At 38.8% G+C, this 23,722-nt stretch overlaps 1 protein-coding gene across 1 annotated transcript in view; it reads left to right on the plus strand.

Moving 5' to 3' along the window:
- calcr (calcitonin receptor) overlaps positions 1 to 23,430 on the plus strand; it is a 53,394-nt gene extending 29,964 nt beyond the window's left edge. The window contains exons 7-25 of the mRNA XM_068711072.1: positions 13 to 123; positions 254 to 366; positions 1,042 to 1,207; positions 1,287 to 1,397; positions 1,578 to 1,690; positions 1,783 to 1,855; positions 1,979 to 2,089; positions 2,304 to 2,416; positions 2,980 to 3,145; positions 3,225 to 3,335; positions 3,516 to 3,628; positions 6,733 to 6,824; positions 9,217 to 9,343; positions 14,001 to 14,154; positions 14,947 to 15,007; positions 15,185 to 15,251; positions 15,431 to 15,649; positions 16,181 to 16,222; positions 19,887 to 23,430. Of these exons, the coding sequence (XP_068567173.1) occupies positions 13 to 123; positions 254 to 366; positions 1,042 to 1,207; positions 1,287 to 1,397; positions 1,578 to 1,690; positions 1,783 to 1,855; positions 1,979 to 2,089; positions 2,304 to 2,416; positions 2,980 to 3,145; positions 3,225 to 3,335; positions 3,516 to 3,628; positions 6,733 to 6,824; positions 9,217 to 9,343; positions 14,001 to 14,154; positions 14,947 to 15,007; positions 15,185 to 15,251; positions 15,431 to 15,649; positions 16,181 to 16,222; positions 19,887 to 20,108 (2,285 nt within the window). The 3' untranslated portion in view covers positions 20,109 to 23,430. The remainder of the gene's footprint in view (positions 1 to 12; positions 124 to 253; positions 367 to 1,041; positions 1,208 to 1,286; positions 1,398 to 1,577; positions 1,691 to 1,782; positions 1,856 to 1,978; positions 2,090 to 2,303; positions 2,417 to 2,979; positions 3,146 to 3,224; positions 3,336 to 3,515; positions 3,629 to 6,732; positions 6,825 to 9,216; positions 9,344 to 14,000; positions 14,155 to 14,946; positions 15,008 to 15,184; positions 15,252 to 15,430; positions 15,650 to 16,180; positions 16,223 to 19,886) is intronic.
- Positions 23,431 to 23,722: the final 292 nt, after the last annotated feature.

The raw sequence follows: 23,722 nt of genomic DNA on the forward strand, positions 1-23,722 counted from the left end.
TTGGTGTTACAGGGCTGTTCTGCAGTCGGAACTGGGATGGCTGGCTGTGCTGGGACGACACTCCAGCGGGAACAGTCGCCTCCCAAAACTGTCCCAATTATTTTGGTGACTTTGACCTCACAGGTGAGCAGAGAGACAAAGGAGTTGTTTCTCTGCTGATATCTTGTTAACCCTCACATGAGGAATTCACTTTTAATCCTCTGTTGATTGTATTTAAAGTAGCTGGACTTAATCACATACTTGTTCTTTACAGATAAAGCGACCAAGTACTGTGAAGAAGATGGTGAGTGGTTTCACCACCCAGAGTCCAATAGGATTTGGACTAACTATACACTGTGCGAAACCACCCATGAGAAGAGACTGAGGGTAAAGTATTGTTGATGAAATAAACGTTACATTGTGTATTTATTATACAGATATGCATAGAGGGTAAATACTGCAAGTTCAAGACAAGTGGCCCTCTCTGCAGTAGTAGATTAATAGGTACATGGTTTCCAATGCTCAGAACATATGCAGGATAATTATTAGCTTTAGGATTTCAGGGGGTCAGCCACACACACAGCAGTAGTACAATAAAAACACAATAGAGATACAAGTCATGTAAAGGTTTGTACTCAAGGCATGTAATGGGAGCAGCAACTTTTGATCCATTATAACAGTACAAAGTAGTGTTAGGATACAAAATTGTATCAATTAAGTCTAAATTGAAGGTGCAATTACATAGGGTGGCATACTAATTGTGAAAAATTTGCTTTCACCAAAGCTCCCAGCATCCAAACAATTATTGTAGTTTAATTGGCCCAAACAGTTTGACCCGCAGCTCTGGCTACAAGGGATTATTGTGGATCAGGAATTGAGTCACACTTTTGGTTAATTCTCATTTTGTCTATACATTTTTTTTTTTTTTTTGTGCAGAAACTCTCACTCTCAAAAGTAAAATTTCTTCAAGTGTGCGTCATGCTTTTTTGCCCATAGGACTGCTCATGGCTTGATCGTGACTGATCATGATTCTGTGTATGTGTGTGTGTCACTAAAATGAAGGCAGCCACGCAGCTCTCAGGAGACACTGAAGTAGAGTCCACTGCTGAGGCCACAGTCAGCCCCATGGTTAACCCAGAAGAACAGAAAATTGTGAGGAAGAAAATCCTTGACAGCCAGTACAAATGCTTCGAGAAAATGAATCGGGATGTACCTTACAACAAATCAGGTAGAGATAGTATCTACTCATCATGGCTACTTCTCCTTCACAAAATGTTTAACTCTCTGTTGCTATGTTGCTGTTGCAGGGCTGCACTGCAATCGTAACTGGGATGGCTGGCTGTGCTGGGACGACACTCCAGCGGGAATTTACACCTCTCAAAACTGCCCCAATTATTTTGTCGACTTTGACCCGACAGGTGAGCAGCAAGACTCAAGAGTGCCACTTTTGTTGACTGTTTTTCAAGAACTATAAAATATAAATTGCTTTGAGAATGAATAATTCACCAAGGCTAACAGAACCTGAATGCATGGACACAACTGTTTGAATGTAAGAACATTTGGAGAATATGCATTTATTACTTAATTGTTACTTTCAGAAAAAGCTGCTAAGTACTGTGGGGAGGACGGGCAGTGGTTTCGTCACCCGGATACCAACAGGACGTGGTCCAACTACACACTCTGCAACGAAAACACTCAGGCAAAGTTGAAGGTAATTTATTTAAGATAAAGTAGCCTGCTATCATAGATATACTGCATGGTGGTCACAGCCTGATGGCTCAGCATTATTTTATTTTTTTACAGAAACTGAAAATGCTTGAGAATGAATACATGTGCCACCAGAAAATAATTCGAGACCCACCTTTTAACAAATCAGGTACTGATACCGTCTACTTAAACTACCGTAGTGTGTTAATCTGTTTGAGAGGGGACCTGATGGTACCACCAAGAGGCCGGTAAACATTTGTCATCATGTTTTTTGGCTTTGTTGACGTTGCAGGGCTGTTCTGCAGTCGTAACTGGGATGGCTGGCTGTGCTGGGACGACACTCCAGTGGGAACCTTCGCTTCCCAAAAATGTCCAGATTATCTTTTTGACTTTGACCTCACAGGTAAGAATTTTGTTTTTGTTTTAAAGGTCGGCTGATATCTTGTTAATCTCTTCAGACCTTATTGTCCTGTATTTGGAGAAGATTGACTATAAAGTTGCTGTGAGGATTGATTTGTGAATCTAATGGGAACACAGCTGCACAGACTTATAGAGTAGCGGGAATTTAGAGAATTTGTAACATACAGTATATTTATCACATAATTGTTCTTTTTTAGAAAAGGCCACTAAGTACTGTGGAGAAGACGGGCAGTGGTTTCACCATCCAGAGAGCAATATGACGTGGACTAATTATACACTCTGTGCTATCAACACTAAGGAGAGGCTGAAGGTAATGTATCCTGATGTACTGTATTAACTATGAATCCAGGATTTATTGTACAGATTATGATTCTCTGTAATTAAGCTTAACAATACCGCTGTGGTTTTTGGCAAGTTGGTTACAAAATCATACAAATATAATAAACATATCATAATCCTAGTTATCTCACAGGGTCAGCAATACATTGTGTAATTAAAGATGTGAAATCCATAGCCTGAAAAATAAGGCTAGAAAAAAACTGTATTGTTTTTTGTGGAAAAGATTATTGTATTTAATGTAACTTTGAACAGGATGAGTTCATTAATAATACAGTGATTGACAAGCAAAAAACATTTAGCAATATCAGTTTAATATAACTTGCTAGGCTAATAAAATGCATGAAGAAGCACTCACATAGTTTCTTTTGTTCTGTCATTCACTGTAAACCGAAGAGATACAGGACAAGAATATTTTCATTTTCAAAAGTAAAATTTCTTCAAGTGTGCGTCATGCTTTTTTGCCCATAGGACTGCTCATGGCTTGATCGTGACTGATCATGATTCTGTGTATGTGTGTGTGTCACTAAAATGAAGGCAGCCACGCAGCTCTCAGGAGACACTGAAGTAGAGTCCACTGCTGAGGCCACAGTCAGCCCCATGGTTAACCCAGAAGAACAGAAAATTGTGAGGAAGAAAATCCTTGACAGCCAATACAAATGCTTCGAGAAAATGAATCGGGATGTACCTTACAACAAATCAGGTAGAGATAGTATCTACTCATCATGGCTACTTCTCCTTCACAAAATGTTTAACTCTCTGTTGCTATGTTGCTGTTGCAGGGCTGCACTGCAATCGTAACTGGGATGGCTGGCTGTGCTGGGACGACACTCCAGCGGGAACTTACACCTCTCAAAACTGCCCCAATTATTTTGTCGACTTTGACCCGACAGGTGAGCAGCAAGACTCAAAAGTGCCACTTTTGTTGACTGTTTTTCAAGAACTATAAAATATAAATTGCTTTGAGAATGAATAATTCACCAAGGCTAACAGAACCTGAATGCATGGACACAACTGTTTGAATGTAAGAACATTTGGAGAATATGCATTTATTACTTAATTGTTACTTTCAGAAAAAGCTGCTAAGTACTGTGGGGAGGACGGGCAGTGGTTTCGTCACCCGGATACCAACAGGACGTGGTCCAACTACACACTCTGCAACGAAAACACTCAGGCAAAGTTGAAGGTAATTCATTTAAGATAAAGTAGCCTGCTATCATAGATATACTGCATGGTGGTCACAGCGTGATGGCTCAGCATTATTTTTCCTTTTTCTGCATGGACTCCTCTGTTATTTGGAGCATAGGCATATGGAAGAAAATGTGGAAACTGGAAATATTGTATGTAGTCTGATGAAGTTTGCCATAAATATTGTAAGACACACCAACATTAACAGGAATTTCTTTTCCAAAAAACGCATTACTCTCGTATACTGAGCTCCGCAGATCAAAGATGGAAAGTAACTTGTAAGCCCTCTGATCCTCAGGCTTAATAGTTGTCATAAAACACAGGCCTCACAGAGGAGTCTCCCTACAAATAGCCTCATGTTGACACCATCACATATTAACCACCTTCTTATCACCAACAGCACCAGGGTGCCGTATCAAGCCACTAACAATGTTTTCTACATGGAAACCAGACCAGGAAACCACAGAGCTCATTCCAGTATTTGGCAAGAAGAGACATCAGAGACACACTGATATGAATTTACTCACATGACTTTTAATCAGCACTCCAATTCAACCCTACACTTGTGTACAGATTAGTTACACAATTTAATCAATATTGTCTTTTCTATGTCCTATTATATGTTGTTGAGAGATCGTAGAAAAGTATGAAAGCATAAAAGTATAACTATTATAACCTGTAACCTTTTTGATTCAAAGTATAACCATTAAACATATAACTTGTTTTATGTTACGATAGAAGTGATTAACCATATAAATTGCATATACACCATATATATAAAATAGTCACTCTTGACCTATATAGCCCTTCCTCTTCTGAACAGGACCAAACCAGTTATAACCAGTTACATTCTGTGTCTGACTTAGAAAGAGGAGTGACGCATGACCCTGAAGGAGGTACTAGCCTCAGAGAGTAGCATAAAAGCAGCAGAAAAACTGTGTGAGATTGGGCTTGTTTCTGTTAGGGTCTCAACTCTCTCGCAGACAAAGGGAAGGCCGCATGTCTCCTACTGCTGCGTCTTTTGTCAGCAGAGCAGGGCCAAAAAATCAGCTGGTCCAAGTTAAAATCAAATCAAAAGATATTTAATAACAAACAGAAGCTATACAATTACAAACTGAAGTGCACTATCGATAGAATATGTTCCGCGGATCAGAGTTAACGCGCCCCCATCCAACAGGCCAGCTCCCTGATTATCTGTAAGATGGCCAGCGACGAGAAATTGAAGAGAAATCCTCGGCAACAATGTCTTATACTTTAAGTCCCTGCCTGAAACTTTAAAAGTCCAATATCAGCTTTGTGATTGGCTGAACTCCAATAAGCTTCTCCTTGGCCTATGGCCCATTTTCCTATGGTCATCTTCCTTTGGCCAGCAGTTATCCTTCCCCCGCTGGCTCACACCTTCTCACATTCCTGAAGCTGGCCTCTCCAAACTCATCACCATATGGTCGCTTTCGAATCTGAAAAGCCTATCTCAAAGGTCCCTGTCTCTCCCTCACGGCTCAACACTATACCTTTAGTTTAATACATTCAATCTGTAAACATATAATACATTCCATAAATCAATATCTTGTGACATTTTAATACATTGTAATATTTAACACATTCTTCAAGGTTTTCTTCTAATCATACTAAACATGTTTCTAAACTTAAATTCTTCACATTTCCCCCAACTAGACTTAGGGATCTTATCCCCTGAGAAGTGAGTTTGGGCTTTTCCCCAACTAGAGAATGGGATAGACTTCTTGAATAGACAAGAAGACCCGTTTGCGGTCTTACCCACTTATAGGAGGACAGAAGACCCTTCTGCTATCAGAGAGGGAAGCATGAGGAAGAGGAAAGATAGACCCCCAAAAACACAGGAATGTCAGAGAGCTGACTCTGAGAGCCTGCAAAAATGCAGGAAGACAGCGGAGCAGAGAGAAGAGAAGAGGAGGGGGAGATCCCAGGAGAGACCTGGGTTATACATCATTACAAATCAGTGAAAGCTGATTAAGAGGAAAAAAAACCTTCAGAGTAGGAGTGTTACAATTAGTTGTTGTAGCACAAAGACTGTTTCATTGAACTGAAATTGTGTCATGTGATTGTTGTGTGAAAAAATGTAATAAAACCACGGCCTTACCATTTGTATGTGTCTGAAGCCAAACAACGTATTCTGGTTCTTAAGAACAATTTAACCCTCTTCCCCTGTCCGTTAATGGTGTGATAAGATGTGACGACTGAAACATGCAGAGTAGCTTAAGGTAAGTTCCCTGGGTGAAGACTCGGCAGTGTTAGTCATAAATGGTGAGATGTTCACAAAAGGCAATAGTAAAGTATAGACGATATACATAACTATTCATAAAGGGTGTTAGGGTTGCATCCTACTGAGAGCTCCTAGGGCTTTGCCGTAAAAGACTCTTAAGAAGACAATAATTCCGAAATCCTAACGATTTAGCTACGGGGTGAGATAAAAGGCCGACAATATTGTTCCGACACCTGAGAGAGGAACCTAATCCTCGCAGGTGGGACAGCCGACGGAGTAACCACCGTGTTAGGTGTGTAAGACTTCCCCGCCTAGAAACGGGGCAGGAGCCGCTCACGCTACAATGTGATTAGAGAAAGTGGTTCCTAGAGGTTGATGTGGTCATCATGATTCTATATAAATATTGCGTGTTGTGTAATCGTTTTTTTTAAATTGCAGTATTTTAACCAACAGCTTTGCACCTTTCAGCTGTAATGCAAGAGGGCATGAATAGATGGTCAGCTGCTCACAGAAACTTGATCTTTGCTGACTCAGCCTCGCAGCTTCAGGACATGTCGAGAACAAACAGCCTCAGCAGTAGGATCCCAAAGAGAAATAAGCCAAACTGTCCACGACTAGCTCTCAATTGAGACATGAAACCATTGGTGTAGTTTTATCCTTTGCAAGATTCTGCCTAATTTCTCTGGGTTTATCAAAACTGAGTCCTCGTGACCTCATTTTACTTTCACCAAGAGTAGATTATTATTTGTGCATTTGGGGCCTTCATTGGGAAGTTAATATCGGCCCAAAATGTTTATATTTCAAAAATACAACATGTAATACCTAATGGACTTATTTTTCTTATCTTGTTTTTTTTACAGTCAGCGTACATCCTGCTTTACATGGCAATTGTGGGTCATGCTTTATCCACAGCCTCCCTGCTCATCTCTCTGGCCATCTTCTTCTACTTCAGGTAATGGATTCATTAGTAAGTTAGCTGCAGTTACTGGTTTGATGACGCACATTGTAATGAATGTAATAAATATTCAGGACGGTTGTACCAAGATCAAAGCTGATACAGACTGTCACAATTCTGGGATGATTAATCAATGATAGCTTTTCAGTCAATCATGTAGTTACTATTATCAATGGATCTGACCACGGATGATGTTGGGCTTTCACTACAGTCTTCTCTCACCATTTCACTCATGACAGGCAGTACTTTGGTCTTAATCTTATGTGCTGTCAGTGACATCCAGTCTGCCGTTGTCCCACCAGCAGAGAAAACACCAGAGCCACACAGAAGGTTTTTCAGCGTTGATCAGTTGATGTCACATTTTATAATATAATCAAAAGAGTGATTGTTTATTCACTCGTAGAGCTGTTCAGGGACAAGTAACATGATCTAAAAGTCTTCAAAATTAATGAAAATAGCACACTTTGTTAAATTTAAACTGAAAACAGTAATAACAAAATTATTACCATCTAAGCTTCTGTCACAAATTAGTGCAAACTATCAACCTGAAAATAGATCTACTGCTTTGTAATTTATATACAACTTAACTGTCGCTAATTTCATGCCAACTTGGTTTCCTTGTCCTGCACATTTATTTCATGGATATTTAGGATTCAAAGCCGGAGAGCTGTGACGTCCATTGACAGTTGGCTTTTGTTACAAACCTGCACCTGAGTGCATTGCTCATTAAGGTTGTTCATCCCGATGAACTGCTTAATCCCAAAGGGAAAAAGTGCACAGTTAAAGGAGATACTTCTGCTGAAATTAAACTAGATATTCAGTTAATGTATGTGAAATTTGGAAGTGAGAAAGCCTGAGAAAAAGTTAGCAGACTGAACATTGGTGAAAATGTATAGTTTAGTCTGATCAGAATTCTTTTCAATGATGCTGTAAGGTTTATAGTTCTACAGATATCTGTGAAGAAACCTGAATATGAAGCCTCGGGGGGAAATTAGTTTTATGTTCTGTAACAATATTTGGAAAAGTTTATTTGTTGGCACTGTTGTCCATGAATGCTGCAGTTGTAAAATCTGACATGGAGAAGGGTGTTGACCTCCAACGCAGCTGTTATTCAAAGCCGATCTTGTTGGAGACCCTCAGTTTTATACACACTCATAAATCTAACGGCCATGTTTAGGGCAGGTGCATTATTGCAAAACCTCACGACCCACTGAGAGTCAAACTCTTAACCCGGCTACACAGAAACTCACAATTCATCAAGTACAAAGTCACGACAATTAAGATCTCAATAAAGTAACAAAGTTATAGGCTTAGAAAATCTTTTATATATTTTTTTCTTTTGAACCATGACCTATTTATAGCTAAAACACTTAAAATATTGGAGGCTTACGTATTATAAGATCCAGATGTGAAGCTTACACTGGTATGCGATGGTGTACAGCTGCACTACTCTGTTATTTACAACTCTACATCAACACTGTCAGGATTTCCAGATAAAAAATACTCCAGCTTGCCGTGGAAAAACAGACTTGGTTGAACGGCGCTGAAGATGTTAGGACTTGTGACAGTCCGAAAACGCTGCCATAAAGATTCAGCCTGTGTTTTGACATCCCATTTTAGATAAAACTCTGTGTATATAAGCATTCAGCAGCTCCTGCAATTCTTTTTATGTCTGGAGCTGAAACAAGATTGTTCTCCGTCGGAGATATCCACGGCCTCTGAATAAGTCAGTGCAAATGCAAAGTTGTATACTGTTTTCTCCTGGTTTGATGAAATGCAGCGGTCATGACTCTCTGGGGTTTTTATGGCTCAACAAAGATAAAATTCTCCTTGAGCAATAAAAAGATATAACTCCTTAAACTGTAGAGGACGTTCTGTGAGCTACAGTTCATTTGATTGCTACGCTGAAATTAGAAAACATTATTTAACCATTACCAACAATAAAGCTACTGGATATGAATGACTTGACAATTTTGATTCTAATAGATATTTTCACTTTGATTGTCATTGTGCTATAAGGTAATGAGAAGCACCCTTGGGATCCATTATGCATTATTTACCAGCGTTTCTGGCATGTTCGGTATAGAGCATTTCGAGGCAGCTCATTGATCTTTTTTTACCAACCACAAAGAATTCTGAATGATCATCAATCAAATCACTCATTTGATATTTTAAAGATTGTAGCAACATTCAACAACATCATTAAATTATTAGCCTGCCAGTAACTTTTTCTCCTGTTTATTTCATCAGTTGTAAAAAGTCTTCTTAAATTTGATGTTTTTGTGTGTCAGAAGATAATTCATTCCCAATTTTTAGAAGGTCTTTTTTCAATGATCACATCATGTCCTGGTATGTAACAAAGTCAATCATGGCATCGCTCTTCACACAGGAGTCTGAGCTGCCAAAGGATCACCCTCCACAAGAACCTGTTCTGCTCCTATGTGCTCAATTCAGTACTCACCATCATCAACCTCGCAGCAGTGGTCAATAATCCTGAAGTGGTTGTCAGAAACCCGGTGAGTACAGTCTCTGTCGAGTATCTACCAAAATATTACTATTAGCACTGCTATACATCCATTTATGTAGGAAAAACAAGACTAATAATCCCAGTCTGCTCACAACATCAATGCTAACATGCTTGTGTTTAGCAGGTATGTTTACCGTGTTCACCACCTTAGTTTAGCATGTTGGCACAAAACATAGTACAGTGGAGGCTGACTGGAATATCATTAGTTTTGAAGGTATTTGGTCATAAACCAAAGTATTGTACCTGATAATGGCACTAGAGGAGAAGTGATTGTAACAGTACTACAAATCATCCTAAGAGGTACCAAAATTTTATAGTACCATATTTGTAGAGATTTTTCAGTCTGGACCAAAGTGGTGGACCGATATCCCTGGAGTCAGATGTTAGCATTGCTAAAAAAATGTGTTCATCCCTATGTTCCCAGGGTCCTGTGTTCCCAGGGTATGTGTCTCTTTATATAAACTAACATTGTAGGAGACTGGTAAGGGCTATCCACTGCGGAGATATCAATGTCTTAAGTCAAGAAAACTGTCTTATCTGCAAATTTGGGCACATGAGGTTTCAATGAGTATAACCAGTGGGCCATAAACAGTGGGAGATTTCAACATTTGACCTTGGTGAAAATATTGCTTAGAACATAAAACCTTTTGAAAGGTCTCCTTAAAGAGGACCTAAAAAACTGACTTTTTTAGTGCTTGTGCTCATATATTTGGGTATCTTGAGTGCCTACCAAGCCACAAACTGCAAAACAAGACTACCCAGTTTTTTTCTGTGCTGCCTAGATCTCAAAACTCCAAACACCGCCCCCCCATCTGAGTATATCTACCCACCGTCTGAGAACTACCTTTGTAAAGGTGTACCATATTTTTCTCGCATGCCAATCAGAACAGACTGGGCTTTTTCGGGTGGGGGCCTTAAAGAGACAGGTGTTAAAATTGAGTGTTTCAGACAGAGGGTGAATTCAGGTATATTCAGACAGACAGTTTTGAGAACTACATTTCTATTTCAAAACTCGAAAAAAATAAGTATGAACCTGAAAATGAGCATGATATGTCCAGTTTAATGAGTCATATTAAGAGGATATTGAGCTGTAGAACATTGGACCCTGCAAACCTAGAAACGCTCCCAAATAAAAGCTTTTTAGCAGAATACAGTGTGAGGTGGAGGATTAGTTCCACTGTCTTGAAATGAGATACAAATGCATTCACAATTTATGCTAAACTGTAAAAATGTTAATGTTAAAATGCAAGGAAGAATTTCAATGAACTTTTAAAAATGTATTTGCTTATGCAAGGCCAGCCAATGGTTAATTTCAAATGGAATTGCTCTATAGTTTAAATATTTTAAAGTTTGTACAACAGGCTTTTAAGTACATCCTAATTAGAATTTAATCTGTGGCATATCTTTGCATTTGCGTTTTGCTCTCTTTAACATTCTCCTGTCAAGAGTTTTGGAGCCACACTGAATGCATTATGTGAATTCTTTGAAACCCCGAGGTCTGCTTTGGTAGAGATAATAAATCTGTCTCGTAGGAATGCCTCACTATCAGACCTGAACATAAATTCATGTGTTACTTTTCAAGAACCACTTCTTTTTGGAAATAAAAAGAAAGACAATCGGTTGACTCTGTGCTTGCTGCTTGTTAAAAGTTGTTATTGAAGAGTGTTTCCAAAAAAGTATCACATCTTTCCTTTTATGTAGAACTCAATAAAAAAAATCACATTCAGGCTCCAGAAGTCCAAGTTGGAAGTGTGTCAGAATATTGCTTACTTATTACTTTAAAAATCAAAAACCGTCATCCTCCCAAAATGTTGATGTGCAAAAACGAAATAAAATAAGAGAACTTTCGATGATCAAAGCGCCGTACAGAAACAACTGATACAATTTTAGAAGTTGGCTTGCAGTAAATACAATCCCATTACACCCCAGTCAGCTTTCAGCTGCAGCATCTTTGGCACGACAAAGTACTAGAAACATTCAGGAGACAGCGGAGGCTTCAGCTGGGTTTGGGTTTATTCTGCGTCCTGCTGCTGCTTCTTTTTCATGCATTCACCAACTCTGTCTGGCTCATCCTGACTGCCGTCTTTACTCACATCCCATCTCTAAACGTGTCCAAGTAGCAGCCGGGCATGACAGCCATCATCATCAATGTCAAGATATGTATTTTTGTGCAATGGCTCACTTTCAAACCTTTCGTCCTCGCCATTTATCAAAAAGGTTTGTGTCGAATCTATTACTTTCCGACGTAGAACTGTCAACTTATGCTAAATTGCTGCAGCATGTCAGAACACAATTGGTCACCGTGGCCCCACTTTTCAAGAGGAATCAGAGAAAGAAATCATAAGCACTATTGGTTGGGATTCACGCGTGTCTGCCAAAGTGCAACTTATGAGCTTGTTTTCTGCGCTGGTGATTTAGGAAAGGTGGATTGTGATGGAGATTTGCTCTCACAGAGTTTACAAGCTCTTTTAATTCTCTCTGATGTGGTGAGACAGAGTCTGGTTTAGCCTGCCAGCAATGTTGGGGGAGTGAATCCCCAAATCTTATGTCAAACCAGGGAGGAGGCAGAAAACATCGACATGATGTATAGCAGCTTGATTTGTAAACCAGAACAATGTCGGTAACTTTAGACAAACCTCGGTTAGCTGCAATGAAAAACAGTTGTGAAGTAGAAAAGTGCCTTTGGTAGACTGTCTGCAATGACCACCGCTGTAATGTGTGATTGAATGTATACAAACCACAATTGCCCCCTGTCTGGACAACAACCATATACATACATACATACATACATACATACATACATACATACATGTATAGATAAATAAATACATAAATACATATATACATACAGTACGTACATACATACATACATACATACAAGTTTCTTACTTTGGTGTGCAATTCAAGAGAGGAAAAATTAAGAAATAAGATTCCAAACTGAAGCGGTTGTTGATCAATAATTTCAAAAGTGTGTTCAACCACGAGAGGTCCATGAGCACACAATCATAAATGAGCACCAACAATATTAGGGTGACGGGTCCAACAGTATGCAAGATTAACAGTGGATAGACAGAAAGAAGCACACGCATGCACACAACCAAAGACATAATGTCCTCAGGCTACGTCTGGTAGAGATAATTAGTAAAAAGTGGTTGACCTAACTCTGCGTGCAGATACGAGTCCATGTCTGTTATAGTGTAGATTCCTCAAGTGGATAGGGAAACGTGGGGAATCGAGGGAGAAACATATGGCTAAAAGTTTAGAAGTGAATCATTGTTGTGTGTTTTGAGCTAAGAAGACCCCTGAGAGCAACAGTTAACAGCAATGCCAGTATCTTTGAATTGTACTACTGTGGCTGCAAGCATGCTCTTTTTACACAGAACTACAAACCAGAAATCCTGATGTGAATATATATATATATATATTCTGGTTTGTAGATATATATATATATATAAATATATTGTTACAAATGCCGAATGATTTGAGTATAGATTAATACCAAGGGGGCTAATATTGATCCTTGTGGGACAACTTTGTGGACTGATTTAAAACCATCTGCATCAATCAATGTTGTGATCCATGGCATCAAATGGGACCGTTTTAAAAATACTTTACAGTATGATTTTGTGCTTGACAGTATGATAATGGCCTTTTGGAATAATTACCATAGACTCAAGAGAAACATTGGTGTAGCAATTTACTTACAAATTACACACAACTGTCTAGATGCATGTTTTATTTGGTTTTACTACTTTCAGAAAGGAACTTTTTGAAGAGACATCAGTACAGACAAGTTCATTGGACCCAGTGTGTAGCAGTCATTAGCAGACTTATAGCTTACGGCGCATACACAAATGTCTTTGCAATTATAACATTGGTAGACTGACATCATAACATGGGATCCAAGTCGTGTCTGTCAAAACAATTATAATAATAATTTATTCAAAAGACCAGAACACATAATGGGATGTGTTGTCATGTTATCGCAGTTTGCTGCAGGCATAATTCGAAAATTGCATAGTAGGGTACTAATAAGCACTTGCAGAGCATGGCATTTTCTCCCTTCCTTGTGCAAAGTGAGACAAAAAGAGCACTCCAAATACAAAGTAAAATCATCACTTCCATCTCAAATCATCTCCAGAGTGGGTGAATGAAGAGTATTACCTCTCTGTCTGCAGAGGGTAATACTGGCTAACGATTTTGTGCCATGAGTGCAGAAACATCCTGTGTGTTGCAATACCCATACTACCACACTATTTAGTACGCTAGAAAAAGATTAAGTATGTCCCAATAATACAAAGCATGTCAAATGCAATATGCCAAAAATATAAGTACGTCCTAGTGCATTCGGCTTCGTCTTGCAGTTTGCGAGCGAACATACTTTTCTGGCTATTCTGACCCACAATCCTCTGCGCAGCATGATATATGAGCAAGAGTTTCAAAGTTAAAGGTGCAATGTTCTGATGAAATACTAGGTACCAATTGAATGTACTAAAAGTAAAAATGTACTTCTTTTTTTTTAACGCAGTGGTCCTCTTAAATATTTTTTGTGTCCTCCTGACATGATGTCAGCAGTGTTTAAATTAAATCTTATTTTATATAGACAAAAAAAATTACAAACATTCCTGTTTTGGCTCTCTCTGCAGGTTGGCTGTAAGGTGTTGCACTTCTTCCACATGTACATGCTGGGCTGCAATTATTTCTGGATGCTGTGTGAAGGCATCTACCTGCACACGCTCATCGTGGTGGCCGTGTTTGCAGAGGAGCAGCATCTGCACTGGTACTACCTCCTGGGCTGGGGTGAGTCCGTCTGCATTTGATTTTTCTATTTGTTTATTGTATTATAAATGTCTTATATTGTCGTTTATGCCTTCACTGGACACAGTCGCAGCTTAAAGACTTACTGAAAACAATTCAACAAGACAGAACACATTCTAAAAGCCAGAATGTACTCAACCCGATCCTCATACAGTATTTCAACCCGGACATGCTGACAGCTGAATTGGCCCTCCTGTCGCTTAGCGCTGTCCTGTTTTTCACCTTGTTCAAAGCAGGAATAATGGGTGCAGTCTGTCAAACAAGTAGGCGATGGGGCTAAATGGATGTTCAATAAAATTGAGAGGAAAACCTTGAGGCCTGTGTTTGCGGTGTGTATGTGTGTGTGTTTGGAGGCAATTTAGGTCCATCTGTGGCTGATATGCAGCAGTGCCTCAATGGTGTCTGAAAATGGACCACATGGATTCATGTGTTTATATCCAGACGAAAAGTCAAAAACTAGTCTGAGCCCAAACTGTGGAGTTTTATAGACATAATGTCAAATTTAACTGGACTGTTACAGAAAATGTACCATGTGGTGTTGTTTTTTTAGGTTGGAGCTATACAATTGCAAAAGGAAAGTCGATCCACTGTGGATCAGCCTTTCCCAGAATTTACACAGTATTTGTGAAGGAATAAAGTATCTGATGAGGAAGTCTAAGACCAGAAAAACAACTGACTAAGCTAACCACACTTTTTACTGTTGCGTATATGACAAATTAATTTCCCTAAATTCACTCAAGACCTCACATGGCCACCATCTTTTCCCCATCCAAGGCTTTCCTCTAGTGCCTGCATCCATCCACGCCGTGGCAAGGAAAAAGTATTTTGATGACAAGTGAGTAATGTTCCAGAAACTTCTGCAAATAAACAGTAGATGTTTACATACGTGCTTGTCTGTGTGTGGCAGAGAGCGAGAGCGTGCAGATCCCTACACGTGCATGTTTTTGTATGTGTGTGTGCATGTGTATTTTGGGCGCAGACAGCACTGACTGATATGTTTTTCCTTCTGTAGCTGTTGGATCAGTGTGGAAACCCATCTGCTCTACGCCGTCCATGGTCCCATAATGGCAGCGCTTCTTGTAAGTCTGCTTATCCACTGTTCTAGAGAAATCCTTTGATTTCAGAGTGAAAAAGTATATTGTTGGTCCGTTATTTTGGTAGTAGTTTTAATTCTTAAAAGATAAATTATTAGAAAGAATGGCCATATGGTTGTTGTTATATTTTTTATATATATATATAATTTTTCTACTTTCTGCAGGTGAACCTCTTCTTCTTACTAAATATTATTAGAGTGTTGGTGACCAAGTTGAGAGACACACACCGGGCAGAGTCCAACATGTACATGAAGGCAGTGAGAGCCACCTTGATCCTGGTGCCCCTGCTGGGAATACAGTTTGTCATTATTCCCTGGAGGCCAGAGAACCGCCTAGCTGGCGATGTCTTCGAGTACATCATGCACATACTCATGCACTACCAGGTAGGTACTGAGCTGACAGCAAGGCAAGGCGCTGCATTCATCAGACTTTCTGTTAAAGTACCAGGTAGAAGCTGAGTTCAAACGAGAAGAAAACAAATGCTGCACATTTGGTAACAACACAATCTATAATAATGGAAAAAAACATCAGTATCAGGATTCATGCAGAAACTATGCTGAACGCAGCCCATAAAAGCCTTGTTTTATGCCTCATTGTTGCGATTGATTGATTTGTGCCACTGCTGAATTATATTTTAAAGAACCAGTTAGATGCTCCATTTACTTTATTTTACTACCAGTTAGGCACCTAATTAAACAACAGTAAGGCAGTCCATGAAATTTCCAGGTAGGCACTCAGTTCATTCACTTACCAGTTAGGGATTTCATTGCTCCACCAGATACTCTCTGTACTTTCCTTTTCCTTTAAAAAAGTGCTCCGATTGTGAAGTGGCTGACTTAATGACTTACTGTTCTTAAATTCCATTACTTTTGAAAAAAAAAATGTTGATTTTGTCTATTTGTTTTGCTTTTAAGGGATTACTGGTGGCAACAATATTCTGCTTTTTCAACGGAGAGGTAAGCACTGTATTTATGTGTATTAGCAGTTTGGCTCACCTTCAGTGGGTGGCTGCAACACAATGTTGTGTAAAGTTAAAGGAAGAGTTTGACATTTGGGTACTTGTGCGCTTTTTTGCTTTTTTGTCAAGAGTTAGATGAGAGAATCGAAACCACTCTTTCATCTGTAAACATTAGCCAGGTGACAGTTAGCTTAGCTTAGCATAAGACTAGAAGCAGGAGCAAACAGCTTGCCTGGCTCTGTCCAAAAGTTGAAAGCACCAGCACTTCTAAAGCTCACTAATTAACACGTTATATCTTGTTTCTTTAAATAGTGAGCTAGAGCTGGTAGGTGTACTTTGTTAACTTTGGTAAGAGTCAGGCTTGCCGTTTACCCCTGTTTCCTCTAGTCTTCATGCTAAACTAAAATAACCATCTCCTGGCTTTTAGCAGAGATGAGGGGTATAAATCATCTCATGTAAGTCTCAGCAATAAAGCGAATAAATGTAAAATGCTCAAAATGTTAAACTATTCCTTTAAGAATATTGTATTCTGGAAAAGTTAAATTCTTGGTGCCATGTATGACGAAATAACGCCGTAGCTTTGATTGAGCAATTCCTCTTTTATGGAGGTCAACTTGCACATGTTACTCTGTAATCTATTCAGCCATGGAGCAATGAAACTGCTCATTACTTAAGTCATCAGGCAAAGCATTTTTATATTTAGTTTTTCCAGGTCAGAACTCTGGCATCTTACATCTGTGCCTGATGGCATTAAGAAGTGACCCAAACACTGATTTAAAGTTGGGTTTTGACATTGAGTACTTAAGTAAAACTGTTGTAAATTCACAAAGATGTTACATCTGCCATAAGTCCAATTGTAACAGGTTATAAAGCATTGTGCTGCTTGTCTCTTCTGATCTAGTGTTGCGGCAGTAAAAGCTGAAGGGTCATGTCAGGTGAAGAGTAAGACAGTTTATAAATGACTGTGTGGTTTCCAAGCCCAGCTGGAAATTGACTCTCCTTTCAAGTCCTCCTGTCAGCCTTTTTAAGTCTGTCAGCAGCTGTCTGACTGCGAGCATCCTTAACTTGGATCAAACACAAACGAATGAGCTAGATTTCCATTAAAGCCCAGACCTAAGTTTAATGGTATTGTGAAGACCTTGCAGCTCCAAAGACTAATTGAGTGACAGATGCTTTCACCGGTCTCGGCAAAGTAAAGCACCAACAATACTGTAAGGTCAAATTTGACATTTTGAGTAGGTCCTCATCGTGGTGTGAGTTTCTACAGACAAACTTTTACTGTGTTTAAAAGCAATATGCGTTAAAATAACAAGTGAAATTCTGCGTCAGCCAAAGAGACAATGAGGTTGTTTAGATGGGCAGAGACAGGGCAGAGATGCATAAACTGACCGAGCAGCAGATTTAAATACTCGGCATGAAGCGTCTGGAACAGAGGAACGAGCAGTGGAGTTCAGCCTGGAAAATAGGTCAGTTATTAGATCATACAAGAGCGGAGAATGCCTCCGCTTATTCGTAAATAATGCAAACAATGTATAAACAACATGTAGAGCATGTGTTTAAAGGACGAGTCCACTTTCAGAGTGATGTGGGGTCAACTAACACAAACTATCACAAGGGAATGAGAGAGTTTGTTTGCTTCACCCACATAATGACCAATTTAGCTCCCTTAATCAGGACACGGGTTTCTGGGGCAGGTTTCAATTCTGTTCTTTGATGTAAAGGCCAAACTGCACAGACCTGCCTTGTTTCCCCAATGGGCCATTGTGGTGTCAGGTCAGTGAGACAAACAGCTTGCATGCTGTTTTTGTGACATCAAGCAAGACGTTCTACATGCGAGCTGTAAGCCCATACTGCTTTTTTGTCTCACCATAACAATTACTGTCATAATTCCCATCATTAGATCATTAATATACCCGCAGTAATTACAGTAGTATTTGGTTGTTACGGAGTAAAATAATTAATGTTGCATTGCTGGAGGATTGGAGCTGTGGTTTCTCGTCTTAGGATTCCAAGTACACACACAGTGAACACAACTGATTAGATCAACAGAGAGTCAACAACATTCTTGATAATCAATCATTGATCAAGGAAGAATGTCAAACATTCACTGGTTCCAGCTTCTCAAATGTGCTCCATTTCACTTCCTTGACAAAACAAGTAACACATTATTCCTAAAGCCCCACATCCATCTCACAACAGTACTAGCTTCTGGGCCGGATTGGACACCCCAACACACACACACACACACACACACACACACACACACACACACACACACACACACACACACACACACAACATTACCCAAACCCATAATGTCCAGGAATCAACCAGTATTTCTATGCTACAATAGGTTTTCTGTATGTCAGTTTACGATAATTCATCAAATTTGTCTTTATGAAAGCATACTATCAACTGAAATATTAACGGTTTTAACATTTTTTGACGCAGGGCCCCTCTGTAAAACAGGAAAAGAGGGTTTGGTAAAAATGCATAAATCACCTTATGGCATTTACAATTTCAGTTTTTAAGTGTGCTTAAGTGGTGCATTGTACCAAATGAAGTAATTGCAACACAGCTGCTGGTTAAGAACATGTCACCACTACAAAGATGCTGGTTATTGCTAGTTTCTGTCTGACAAACATGAAAGGATTCTGTTCAGAGACGTGGTCAATGTATCATTGAGTTTAGAAAAAGACAAGTGACAATATTCAAATAAATTAGAATATTGTAATTTTGCCATTTCTGTATTTATTGAATGTTCAGCAGGTAGTCATGAGAAATTGTAGTTCTCTCAGGGATTTAGGCTTCTGGAGGGTGAAAAGTTTGTTGTTGTCATTCTGAAGTTTTCTGAACTTCTGAAAGGGTAACCATCTTACAAGGGAATTAAAGGTGCTCTATTTAACATTCAAAATCTCAAAGGCAATCAAAATCTCGATATTCAATCTCATGCTATGCACTCTTAAGAAGTAGAGTTTGTCCTATATATGTTTCTTTATTTAAAAATATATTGCAAGCATAGGCAGGTATGTCACATTTGGTTAGTCCATTTGAATGCAGCAGATAAAATGTCAATATTTGTCTTGATGGCGTTGAATGGCTAATGAGAATTTTCCTCGTACACCCCATGAGCAGTTGTAAATGACAGATGTACTGTGGGGGAGAATTTATATGTAATTACATGATTAAATAATTAATATATAGCTAAATATACATTGCATTGACTTCCCTTTTAAAACACGATGATCTGGCATGTGCACAACTTGGCCACATTCCAAGAAATGTGACTTTGGTGTTTACGTTTCCTAACTGGCGTCTGTTAACGTGACTGAAATCGGAGTGATGTATTGCTGCAGCAATTATGCTTGCATCAGTTAGGATCACCGTCGGTTAGATTCATATTTTCACAAGATGGTGTTTACATGGGCTCTGCCTTACGCACATTTCACTGTAACCACGATTTGACCACAAAATGATTTGAATCATTTTGTGGTCAAAGCAGATCAGAAAAGCAAAACAAAGCAGTTTGGAGAAATGTTTGTGATGTGTACACAAAACATAGCTCAAGATGACAGCACTGAGATGTGGTCTTATGGAGTATGCAAAGACAAAAGGTGTATGTGAGAGATGATCTCTTTTACCTGTGTTTGTGTGTCGCTCAGGTGCAAGCAGCTCTAAAGAGACAGTGGATGCAGTACAAAACCCAGTGGGGTCAGAGACGAAAGGACCACTGCTCAATGCGCTCCACGTCCTACACAGCCACCTCCATCACCGAGGTACCCGCCTTCATGTACCACCATGACTGTAACAGTGAACACTTGAACGGGCGCCACACTGAGGACTCTGAACTGGTGGCACTAAAGTCAGGAGAGACGTACGCTTGAGCCCCTGAGCCACAACGGAGGATAAAGAGTGTGGCGGCGGGAACAGCTGACAAAGAGCAACTGAGCAACGGAGATGTACAGTTAGAAAGGTAAATCCAGTTTGCCCGCCGTATCTCAGTGATTAAATCTCAGAGACTGACGTGGGTTTGCTCACCCCAGGATGATGATACGGGTCCTGATATGAAGAGCTCATTGGGATGGAGACGGATTAGCTTCAAGGCTTACATTTCATTTTACTTTACTCTGCTGTTGTGTCTATTTTTCTGAGAACTTTGATGTCAAGAACTTGTGGCATGAGACAAGAGCTGCTTCTGACACGTGTTACTACCTAAAGCTGCTAAAATTATTGTGAGCACGCTCACAGTGTGACGGAGGCTTGTACTGGTGTGGAGACAGAAATAACTGTGATGAAGGTGGCGGTGAGGATGGTATTTGTTCTGATTTACATGCGGTAGAGGTGAATAGTGTTTTTGATGGTGAAATTTAAGGTGAAGTAGAAGAAACAATCCTTCCTAACCTCACCTATACCAAAGGGTACTGTATGTTGGTCACAGCTATGAAGGGGCGTACCATGTCCAGCTGAGCACATATGAGGTACCCTGAAGCTAAAGACACACACATAATCAACAGATTTCACAAACCTGATCGTATGTGCCAGGAAAGAAGTCAAATTTAAAAAAAAAAAAAAAAATGTGCTTGAAGCTCTGGAAATGTGTACATAATGTATGTTTCATTTGAAAAAAAAGTGTTTAAATGTTTTTAAAGGATTTTATTTTTGTTTATATTAATATTTTAGTCTCGCCAATTACTAAGTATGGGCTAAGTGTGTGTCCTGTGATGCTGCACTACCAACTGCTTTGTTGTTTTTGCAGTTGCTGTATTTGTGCCGATTATCACAGGGCTAAGAAGCAAAAAGAAGCTAAATGCACATACAAAAATATATGAATAAAAAACTTTATTTTCAGGTTGAACAGCCACAAGAGTTGTTTCACTGCATATGACTTAAGTATGCTATCAGTTGTGCCAATGGTTCTGACAAACGAGCAGTTTCTCTGCAGTGGGGAAGCTGCACAGATTTTACTCACGATCATCCTTTGTCATGCTCACGAGGCCTTTAATCTATCCCCTTTTTCTTTTCTTTTCTATATTCTGTCGTCTGTGCATATTTATTCATGAATATGGTAGCATTTTTATAAATAAGCATCCAGAGCAAAGTGAAAGGCTAGCTAACGATGAAATGATGAAAAGATCACATTCATACTGTAAACAGAGTCAACACATTCATATCTTCAAGGCATGTTCACATCTTGCTCACAATTTTGCACAGACAGCAAACATCAATAATCTACTCTTTGTCCTAAATACGTTCATATGACTCTATTGTAATTTTATTGTTGCTTTGTCATAACTGTGACTGGAGGATGAAAGTTAGGAGTCGATGGCCACAGGGCATCTAAGTGTGAATACAAACAAAAGTCCACAACGAGTTTGCTTTGTATCATAGCCATCATTTTTAAAACTGAATTCAGTGACTTGCATATATCTATAAAAAGTACTTAGAAGCCCAATGAGCTTCTAAACTGCACATTTAATAGCAGTCTAATACCCAGGTAAAAACATTTATTATCCTTAAGCGTACAGCCAATAAAGCCTCTAGCTGATCAGTTTGTTGCCACTCACTTTTTACGTACAAAAAGACACAGAGAAGGTGCATCTTTGAGGGTACAGCTTGGGATATTCTATTTTTCTGTTATTTTGTTAAATACTGTTTACTTGATTTTTAAAAGCAAAGTCATTTTCTATAAGACCTGTGCATTATAGTTTCTTGCAAAAGTTACTCAAACAAGAATAGGAAGTGTGTTTGTCGGGGAATACTTCATTAATACATATTTGGTTCTCTAGTGAGTATTTACAGCAGCAGGACAAAGTATAAGAGACAACACTGGGTCAACTACTTATGAAGAAATCACAAGAAGAATAAGAAACTGGACGTTCACAGCAAAAACAGAAAGACCAAAATGATATGCAGTTCACAATAGACGTCTGACTCAAAAATATTCCACAGTAGACAGATAATACAATACTTCATTGTTGGTTTAGTCGCTTCATGGGATTTGCTGACAAAAACAAAGATACAGATACAAATATCACCAGACCTTTTGGAATCATTTTAAACTTAATCTGATCACAGACTCACTACATTCTCTGTCTACATAGGTGCTACTGTGTTATTATCTGTTGAATGTCTGGTCATAATGTGTGTGATTATTTCTATTCATCATTGTCAACTGGAAAAACAAGATTTGTGTGGGACATTGGAGGGTTATTATGAAGTATTTTTTATGTGTTTTTTCCATGGACCTAAAGAGTGAAGCTTATACAATTTGCACATTTAGTCAGAATGAGGCTCTAAAGTTGATCTTTACAGTATTTCAGTAACTTCACATTGTAATAATTGGCTTATTAATCACCATTAATATATAATCAACTATAATTAATAATACAGTGTGCTTTCCGCTTTGACTAATATATCCAGATAAATAGCGGCATACAAAAAAATCACCATTGAATATACAGTGGAGGTGAACACTCACCATTGCAAGCCAATAACATTGAATTGGACTAATTAGAGTAGATCAAATCAAATCATATCCAGTTATAAAAGTCAAGAATGCAGCTCTTTACAAGATGTAAAGTTTAATTTACCAACAGGAAATACATTAGCCTCACAAGCTAAAAGCAGTCAATTATTATTTTGTAGCTACATTTAACAATTCCCTTAATCTCCTCCTGAATGAAACAGTCAGGGGACCTATTGCAATATTATATTTCAAATACTTTTTTTTTTTTTGCGAGCCAGGTATAACAGAAGTAACGGAGAGAGACAATCAATATGAGAGACTGACATTATCGTACTATGATGGAAGAGTTTGTTTTCCCTTTCCCTAATTTTAAAGTATCTTATTTATTTTGTATGAATTTCATCTTCATCTCGGTGATTTGTCACACTGTAAGACAAACTGTACTATTAATCTTTTGGGTTTAGGGAAGACCGATTCTGTATATTTTGTATGTTCAGGCCATGTAAATACGAGCAGACACTGTGGTTATGATAGATTTTATTGCACTGTGAAATACTCTGACAGCTATTTTTGTTATGTTCCTGTCATTTATTTTGGCTTGTGTTGATCTCCTTCTCCCTCTCAGCTTGGGCCTGCATCATCTCAAAGCTGATAAAAAAAATTGCATTTTGTAAAACCAAATGGATTAGTGTGTTATTTAAAAATAATATTTAGCACAAGAATACAGACATAAAAGACTCTTTGGTGTTACTTTTTATTTTCAAGCAACATGTGTTTGCAGAATAAAACCATGAAAGAATTTAGATGAAAATGGACAATTTGCACCACTTGTTTGATGATAAAAGGTACTTCTGTTGTTTTGAAATGATCTAATAAGATTATGGACTCTAAAGTAAGAAGTAGAAAAGAAAAAGAAAAAAGTTATTTTTTACAACCACCGCGATACAAATTTAGTTTTCAAGCATTTCTGCAGCAAGTTTCCTCGCCAACACTATTCTTGTCAATGTTTCAGGGTTGAGAGATTTTGTATAA

Source organism: Cebidichthys violaceus, unplaced genomic scaffold (assembly GCF_023349555.1).
Source record: "Cebidichthys violaceus isolate CVI_PGR_0920_01 unplaced genomic scaffold, fCebVio1.0.p SCAF_16, whole genome shotgun sequence".
Classification (NCBI taxonomy): Eukaryota; Metazoa; Chordata; class Actinopteri; order Perciformes; family Stichaeidae; genus Cebidichthys; species Cebidichthys violaceus.